Below are 9,340 nucleotides of genomic sequence, written 5' to 3' on the forward strand. Positions count from 1 at the left end.
TGTTCTGTTATATTGGTCTCAGCGTCTGATCAAATACCCATACCATCCTGTTTTGGTTACTATAGTTTGTAATGTATTTTAATTCTAGTAGTGTGAAATCTTCAGCTGTGTTCTTTTTGCTCAGTATTGCTTTGGCTGTTCAGGATCTTTTCTGGTTTTGTATCAATTTTAGAGATTTTTTATTTCTGTGAATAATGCCATTGGTGTTTTGATAGGAATTGCGTTGAGTTTGTAGATTACTTTGGGTAGTAAGTTTTTTCATTTAATATTTTCTAAATATAACTCTAAATGTACTCTCAGGAGAGAAGTGTGGGAGGTGTGACTGGGAATGTGTTACAACGGACTGCTCAGCTAGAAGGCATTTAAGGTCATCCTAAATTAAAGCACGGCTTTGGGATTAAGGCATCAGGCAGTCATTGCTCTTGAACCATATTCTGAAGGAGGCACATCTTTGCATGAGGCTGTTCTCTGCACTCAATGGCATTTTTCAGAGGGGAAGAGCTGTATGAAGCCAGAGATGCCAAGGCATGACACAGTGCTCACTAGGAAACTTTCCTGTTTAGAATGTGAGATGCATGGAGCTGGGGCTTGAGAGTCTCAGTTAAACATGGGCAGTTCAGACCAATAATCCAGGGCATTTGGGCCACAGGGTCCAGGCATTGTGTTAGATCCAGTCACCACACAAGAGGAACTCCTGGGACCATGACCACCCAAAGGCTGTGTGTCTCCCTCTTATTGTCCTTCCACTTAGATCATCTTCAGCTAAGACACCCTCAGTCCAAACAACAGCAGAACAGAGTGGTCCTTACAGCCTCAAATCCTATACTGACCTACCTTCTGCAGAGCCTGCGTAGAGGGTTGCAGGGAAGGGCAGCCTGGAGGTCTCAGATCCAGGTGAACTGGGTCAGCTCTGGTCATGACTTTATTCACAATCCTGCTGGGGCTGGAGAGAGAGGGTGACACAGATAGTGAAGGGGTTTCTGTATCACTTCCCCATCTGTCTGTGTCACTGTGGGATGCTTACCACTGCTGTCCCAAGAGTGACAGTAATAGACAGCCTCATCTTCCACCTGAGCCGCAGTGATGGTCAAGGAACCTGTGTCTCCTGAGTAGGAACTAGAGAATCGGCCTGGAATCTCTGAGGGCCTATTGCTGTTACCATAGATGACCAGCACAGGGACCTGGCCTGGCTTCTGCTGGTACCAGCTTGCATAATAGGTTTTGAGGCTGTCTCCTTGGCAGGTGATCCTGACTGTATGTCCTAAGGCCACAGACAATGCAGGGTCCTGAGTCAGCTCAGAGGAAACCACCGAAACTGCAAGAGAGGACAGGAGGGGTGTCTGAGGATGAGGCTCTCATTTCCAGAGCCCTACACCCTCCATCACTTTCTGTGCTGAGCTAAACCTCAGGGTTAGGCTGATCCCTGGTTCTGTAGGGGCTGAGCACTGGGAGGCAGCACCTGTGCAGAGAGTGAGGAGGATGAGCAGGGGAGGGGTCCAGGCCATGGTGGAGATGACCCAGAGCTCTGCTTCTGAGCCCACAGCTGGGGAGGAACCTCCAGGCCTCTTTTATCATGGGAAGGGGAATCTCTTCATGCAAATTTACTTCCTTTATTCTTATGACATTATTAAGTGGGTCTGGTGAGCAGTGGATGCAAATCTGCTCTCCATTCCCTAAAGCATTTGTCCTAGTTCTTGTCTGGGCCCTGAGCCTGATGGCCTTCTCTGAGTAATTTCTCAAGATCAGAAGAAGGGTCAAGTGTGTGTTAACATTTACCCAATACAAGGGGCCTTAAAGGAAACAACAGTACTGCCCTTTGCATTTGAGCATTACCAGGGCTTGGACTCATCAGGGGCCTCAGACTAAACCTCACTGTGCCCCCTGGTGCCCACAGCGTGAATGCCATTTTCTGTACGTCGCTAGAGCACTCAGAAGGCCTGCCTATGAGCCCATAATTCATGCCAGATGCATTGGTGAGAGTTTTACAAGTGTTACCTCAAGAAGACTTTACAATATGGAATAGGATGATGGGGAGCCTTATGCTCCAAACCTATCTTTATTAGTAAATCAATATTAGGAGGTTAAATATTTTTCCCAAGTCCTCCAGACAGTAGTGAGTGGAGTCAAGATTCCATCCAGGAGATGCACCTCAGAGTGCGGCCTTCCAGCCCCTCCCTGCCTCGCCTCCTGCACCCTACTCCATGTCCTCCTTCTCCCGCATCCAAGGTCCTCTTGTTTTTATTTGCTAAACTTCCCACAAGAAGATACAAAAGAGCTAGTGACCTAAATGGCAGAAGGATATTTTCTCACAGTTGTGAAGCTGGAAAATCCACAATAAAGGTGTTGGTGGGTTTGATCTCCCCTGAGGCCTCTCTCTTTGACTTGCAGGTCGCTACCTCTTTGCTGTGTCCACACATGGTCTTTCCTCTGCATGCTCATCACTGGTGTCTCATTTCTGTGTGTGCACATTTTTACTTTCTAGGATGACATCAGTCAGATTGGATAAGAATCCACCCTAATTTCTTCATTTTCACTTAATCACCTCTTTAAAGATGCTATATGCAATTTCGGTCACACACACTGCATTACAGCTTCAATGCATGAATTGTGGAGAACATAATTCAGCCAATAACCCCCCATCTTATGGACTCCAAAAAACTCTATTCCTGTTATACTAAAGTTCTCACAAAACTCAGAGCAAATGGATGAAGATGAAAGTCATGAGCTTGTGACACAGGGCTGTCTTGAGCAGAGACAAGATCCAATCAAATAGATGGTACAAGTATGTTCTTAACCAAAGAAAGACCTCAGGCCACTGTACGAGGTGAAATACAGTGTCCCTCACAAAGAGATCTCCATCTAGAACACATGCTGGTGCAATTTTCAGACTTCAAATAACCCTAGAAACCAGGGAACATTAAACCACATCCTGTGGGACATCCCCGGCCTGCCACGTTTTTTAAATATCCCCACAACTGATAGCAGTTTTCATATTTTTAAATGGTTAAATTGCAGATGGTGCTATCAGAACCTACATATTATCGCCAAAGTTGTCTCATGTGTGGCACAGACTAAAACACTTCTTATCTAGACATTTAAGAAAAAGTTTACCAAATTCTAAAAAGTGATGAGCCCTAAAATATTTGAGTAAATGCTGAACCTCAAGCAAAATAGGAGAAATCAAAAATATAAGTGCAACAAGATAACTTTTTATATCTCACAGGTTGGCAAAAATTTGCACTTTCACCAGTGTACTCCAAGCGATATTTAGGGCTGGCATTGTAAACTGGTAGAACCCCTCTGGAGGGGAATGTGAAAACAATGGGTAAAAGTTAGAAAGGCACATCCTTTTGACCCAACAATTGCACTTCTGGAAATTTATCCTATGTTCATATGCACACAGGAGCTCAAAGGAGTCTGCATAGGGATGCTCGCTGCAGTGTGATATGTAAGATCAAAATCATGGTGATAACCATTAGAGGTTGCCTGGCTAAAATCCTGCTGTGGAATACTCTACAGCCTTAGAATACTTGGGCAGTGCTCTATGCCTAGGATGTCCCGGGAAAGAATAAGAAATGGTGCATGTAGGGGATAGTCTTTGACAAGGGGGATCAGGACAAAAGCCTTACACTTCACTCTCTCCTTTTCCTCTGAGCTTTTCCACATCAGCCAAACAGGGTAGGGACAGTAAAAGCCCCTCAGGCAGGGCCTGGCCACCTGCTCTGGTCTCTCAATGCAGCCTGGCCTGACAACTTGGCTGCTACTTCATGACCAACCCAGAGCCAGAACCACAAAACTAAGCGACTGTCAATTCCAGGTGCATCGAAGTGACAAGATCACAAACACATGTTCTTTTACCATGCTCACTATTAGGGAGCAATTTTTATGCAACAATAGGCAATAAATACAATTTGATTTTTGAAATATATTTTCTTGTGGATATTTCAAGTACACAACATATGGATATAGGATTCATGTTGAATAAAATGGTTACTTTGTTTTTCATAAAATCCATTTAATCGAAGTTTATGAAGCCTAAACTATATATAATCATGGCGATGTTTACCCATTGATTAAAGAAATTTAAATGTTGGATGCAACTAATGTCCGAATATTTATTAAATTAATTATCTCAAGTAGATTAATAAAGATTTCAGCTACAAAAGTATTGACATCCATGGAAATCACAAATGCTGGATGTCAATGAGGAAGAAGGAATGGACTCAGGTTAACTCTTCCCTGTGGAGCCATTTTGGAAGCTCCCATCCTATAGGGAGACCATCCACTTTTGGGGAGTTTCCAGGACAGGGCCTCAGAGATGTGCGACAGGGGAATTTTGAGGGAGCACTGAGCCTGACCCTCAAAGTCTCCCCAGTTCACCGACCTGAGGTATTGAGGAAAAGAGGAGGAGCAAAAATAAGAAAAACATGGCCAGGTGCAGTGGCTCACGTGTATATTCCCAGCACTTTTGGAGGCTGAGGTGGGTGGACCACTTGAGATCAGGAGGTCAAGACCACCCTGGCCAACATGGTGAAATCCCGACTCTACCACAAATAAAAAAATTAGCTGGGTGTGGTGGCGTGTGCCTATAATCTCAACTACTCAGGAGGCTGAGGCAGGAGAATCACTTGAACCTGGGAGGCGGAGGTTGCAGTGAGCCGAGATTGTACCACTGCACTCCAGCTGGCAACAGAGCAAGACTTTGTCAAAAAAAAAAAAAAAAGAAAGAAAGTGAAATTCACTGTACATTCCTAAAATAATTTAGAGGACATAATAATTTAAATGCGCATAAATTAAATTATATAATCAGTAGCCATGGGCTATTCTGACAGCATTTGAAAGGAGTCGTAGTTGATATGGAAAATATAACCCCAAAAAACCCAAAATTGAATTGTTTTTAGAGCAGAATATGTCCGAGTTAACTAATATATATTGTAGACAGAAATAATATAGTCCAAAGAAAATTAAACACTTGTAAGCACATTAAATTACTAAATCCAATTTTAGCATTGAGCATCAACATTTTGGTGTGCAAATAAAGCAACCTCTCAATGGTTATATAAAAAGGCAGTTGTTGCCTACTTTATGTTACAGTTTATTGGTGGCTTAATTGTGCTTTCACAGTTGGAGAGAAGGATGTTCCAGATGTTTCTTTTATCCAAGTAAAAGGGAAAATACTCTTTTACACAAAAAGATAATTTGCAAGCTCCAATTAAATAGATGGTACAAGTATGTTCTTATGCAAAGAAAGACCTCAGGCTGCTATAGGAGGTGAAGTGAATTGCAGTGTCCCTCACAAAGAGGTCTCCACCTAGAACATATAATTGTGCAATTTTCAAACTTCAAATCACCCTAGAAACCAGGGATTGTTAAACCATATCCTGTGGGACGTCCCTGGTCTGCTACCTTTTTTTTTTTTAATGTCCCCAGAACTGACAGTGGTTTTTATACATTTAAATGGTTACGTTGCAGATGGTGCTATCAGAACCTACATATTATCGCCAAAGTTGTCTCATGTGTGGAAAAGACTAAAATACTTCTTATCTAGACATTTAAGAAAAAGTTGACCAAATCCTAAAAAATTATGAGCACTGAAATACTTGAGTAAATGCTCAACTTCAAGCAAAATAGGAGAAATCAAAACTAAAAGTGTAACAAGATAACATTTTATATCTCACAGGTTGGCAAAACTTGCACATTCACCAACGTATTCTGATCAATATTTAGGGCTGGCATTGTAAACTGGTAGAACTCCTCTGGAGGGGAATGTGAAAACGATGTGTAAAGATTACAAATGCACATACTTTGTCCCAGAATTCCACTTCTGGAAATTTATTTTACGGTCATACGCAAACATGAACTCAAAGGAGTCTGCATAGGGATGCTCATTGTAGTGTGATTTGTAAGATCAAAATCATGGTGATAACCATTAGAGGTTGCCTGGCTAAAATCCTGCTGTGGAATACTCTACAGCCTTAGAATACTTGGGCAGTGCTCTATGCCTAAGATGTCCTGGGAAAGAATAAGAAATGTGCATGTATGGGATGGTCTTTGACAAAGGCGAACCAGGACAGGCCCCTTACACTTCACTCTCTCCTTTTCCTCTGAGCTCTTTCACATCAGCCAAATAGATTAGGGACAGTAGAAGCCCCTCAGGCTGAGCCTGGCCACCTGCTCTGGTCTCAGAATGCAGCCTGTCCTGACAACTTGGCTGCAACTTCATGACCAACCCAGAACCAGAACCACAAAACTAAGCTGCTCTCAATTCCAGATGCACCGAAGTGATAAGATCACAAACACGTGTTCTCTTAACATGCTATTAGGAAGCAATTTTTTTGCAAAAATAGACAATAAATACAGTTTAGGTTTTTGAAATCCATTTTCTTGTGCATATTTCAGGTACACAACATGTTGATATAGTATACATATATACTAAAACGGTTACTTTGTTTTTCGTAAAATCCATTTAATCAAAGTTTATGAATCCTAAGCTATATATATTCATGGCTATGTTTACCAATTGACTCGTAAAATTTAAATATTGGATGCAACTAATGTCTGAATATTTTGTCAATTCATTCTCACCTTTAGTAGATTAATAAAGATTTCAGCTACAGAATTATTGACGCCCATGGAAATTACAAATACTGGATGTCAATGAGGAAGAAGGAATGGACTCAGGTTAACTCTTCCCTGTGGAACCATTTTGGAAGCTCCCGTCCTATAGGGAGACCATCCACTTTTGGGGAGTTTCCAGAACAGGGTCTCAGCAATGTGAGACAGGGGGATTTTGAGGGAACACTGAGTCTGTTACTCAAAATCTCCCTAGCTCAGCAACCTGAGGTATTGAGGAAAAGAGGAGGAGCAAAAATAAGAAAAACATGGCCAGGTGCAGTGGCTCACGTGTATATTCCCAGCACTTTTGGAGGCTGAGGTGGGTGGATCACTTGAGATCAGGAGGTCAAGACCACCCTGGCCAACATGGTGAAAACCCATCTCTACTACATACACAAAAGTTAGCCAGGCGAGGTGGTGAGCACCTGTAATCCTAGCTACTCAGGAGGCTGAGGCAGGGAGAATTGCTTCGACCTGAGAGGCTGAGGTTTTAGTGAGCCGAGATTGTGCCACTTCATAAATCATGGGTCTGAGAAAAGCCTCATCCGTTATTTTGGGGCCAAGAGCAGAAAGGTTCTGCTGCAGGTGCAGACAGGGGTGTGAGTGTCCTGCTATTGGGACTGAGAAACTAGCAGACTCTATGATAATAGAGGAACTGGACATAGGAACTGAAACCTTGTGCTTAAGGCAAAGCTTCAGAGGAGAATCCTACTGTAGACCCATAGGATTTAGCAACAAGTCAAGGTCATGTGCAGTTGCGAATTATTTCTCTTTTGAAAACAACCTCTGAGAAGCTACTGGGCTTCTCAGCAGTACCAGGTGGGTCACAAGGAAGAGGGGATCTGGGCAGACTTCACAGTGACCTCTCCTCTGGTTTGCTCTGTTGGGAATCACAGGCTGCCACACAGTCTGGGGCCAGGACCTCAGCAGGGCTGGGCAGCAGTTCTGGGGCCTGATCTGGACAGTTGATCTCAGGAGTTGCCCTGTCCCAACCATATGACCATCCAGGGGCAGGACAGTGGACAGAGGTTGCCTCTGTCTGTGTTTCCACCCAGGCCCTCATTCTCTAACTAACACAAGGGCCCCAAGTCACCAGATGATTCTGGTCCTTCCAGGCCATGTCTCTGCCTGAAGTATGTTCTGTAGAGACTCCTGGAGGGGGTTGGAGGGAAGGGCAGCCTGAAAGGCTCAGATCCAGGTGACCTGGGCCAGATTCACTCATGGCTTTATGCACAGGCCTCCCGGGGCTGGAGCAAGAGAGTGACAGAGACTGGGAGGATGTTTTGGTCTCACTTCCCCATCTGCCTGTGTCACTGTGGGATGATCACTACTACTGTCCCACACCTGACAGTAGTAGTCGGCCTCATCCCCGGCCTGGACTCCGCTGATGGTCAGGGTGGCGGTGTTCCCTGAGATGGAGCCAGAGAATCGCTCAGGGATCCCTGAGGGCCGTTCGCTATCATCGTAGATGACCAGCACAGGGGCCTGCGCTGGCTTCTGCTGGTACCAGTGCACATTTTTACTTCCAATGTTGTCTCCCCCACAGGTGATCCTGGCCGTCTGTTTTGGGGACACTGACACCGAGGGTGGCTGAGTCAGCTCATAGGAGGCCGCAAAGCCTGGAAAGGAAAAGAAAGAAAAAAAGTAGAGGTTAACTTTCAGGTGAAAGACGCTTTTTATGAAATCCCTGCCCTGTTGTCCGGACAAGCTCCAGAGAGTCTGTGAACCCTCAGGGTATCCCCTGCAATCAGCCCCAGTCCCAGTGGCCCATGGACTTTCCTGTTGCGTGGAGCCTTTGAACTGAAAACCCACTACTCTCTCTTGGGAGGTGCAGCCGCTCAGGCTCTCACAAGCCCTTGAGCAGAGTGTGGGGGAAGTTCAGTCCCAACAGCCCCCCACCCTGCAACAGGGTCATGAGTGTCCTGCCCACCACAGGCAGGGCCCCGCTGAGCTCAGAGTCAGGGCCACGCTGGACCCAGAGCCCTGGGGCTGGGCAGGTTGGTGAGACTCTGGGGGCAGCACCTGTGCAGTGAGCAAGGAGGCCGAGGAGGAGAAGAATCCAGGCCATGGCTGAGGCACCACCAATGCTGCCTCCTGAGGCCCAGGCTGGGCAGGTTCCTCCCAGGCCTCTTATCCCCCTGCTGGAGAGAGCCGCCTGTGATGCAAATCAGCAGAGTCAGGGGCTGCTGCTGGAGGAGATCTGTGGTTTCCAGTGAAGGGCTCAGCCCCAAAGGAAACAGAGAGAGGAGGGGTGGCCCCTGCTTACCCACCCGCTCAGCCCATGGGATTTTCTTCCAACCACTGGTCCCATAGTCTGGGCTCTCATCTTTACCCAAATGGTGCCCAGCCTTGCTCCTGGGCTGGCTTGTTCAGGCAAAAGCTCAGAGCTGAGTTTCTCTATTTTCTAGGGGATATAAAGTCCTTCCTATGGGATAGTGCTTGGCCCTGTTCAAGATGCTGCTAGAATCATAGTGGTGATGGGGGAATTACCTGGGGCCCACAGTCCCCTCCTCCCTTCCTCCCTGGCTCAGGAGGGAGGTGGTTAGCTTTTGTCTGTGTCTCTAGAAATGTCCTGGTCATAACCATTTTACGTCAGATGTGAGATGTCTGGTATAGGCCTAAATCCATGTTGAAGACACATGCAGAGCCCAGTGCAGGGACCCTCTTCATTCCTGCTCTACAGGGGACAGCACAAGCCTTGGACAGGTACAGGCCCCACCCCAGG

The 9,340-nt window shown here is 45.6% G+C and overlaps 2 gene segments (V, D, J or C); both read right to left on the minus strand.

The window, feature by feature from the left end:
- Window positions 1–926: 926 nt before the first annotated feature.
- Window positions 927–1,594, minus strand: LOC117089645. The segment is given in 2 exon segments: window positions 927–1,315; window positions 1,460–1,594. Coding segments are annotated over 2 exon segments (435 nt in total).
- Window positions 1,595–6,682: 5,088 nt separating this feature from the next.
- LOC117089651 lies at window positions 6,683–8,785 on the minus strand. The segment is given in 3 exon segments: window positions 6,683–6,721; window positions 7,909–8,234; window positions 8,638–8,785. Coding segments are annotated over 3 exon segments (411 nt in total).
- Window positions 8,786–9,340: the final 555 nt, after the last annotated feature.

The sequence above is a fragment of the Trachypithecus francoisi genome, unplaced genomic scaffold, assembly GCF_009764315.1.
Source record: "Trachypithecus francoisi isolate TF-2019V2 unplaced genomic scaffold, Tfra_2.0 Contig00874, whole genome shotgun sequence".
NCBI lineage: Eukaryota > Metazoa > Chordata > Mammalia > Primates > Cercopithecidae > Trachypithecus > Trachypithecus francoisi.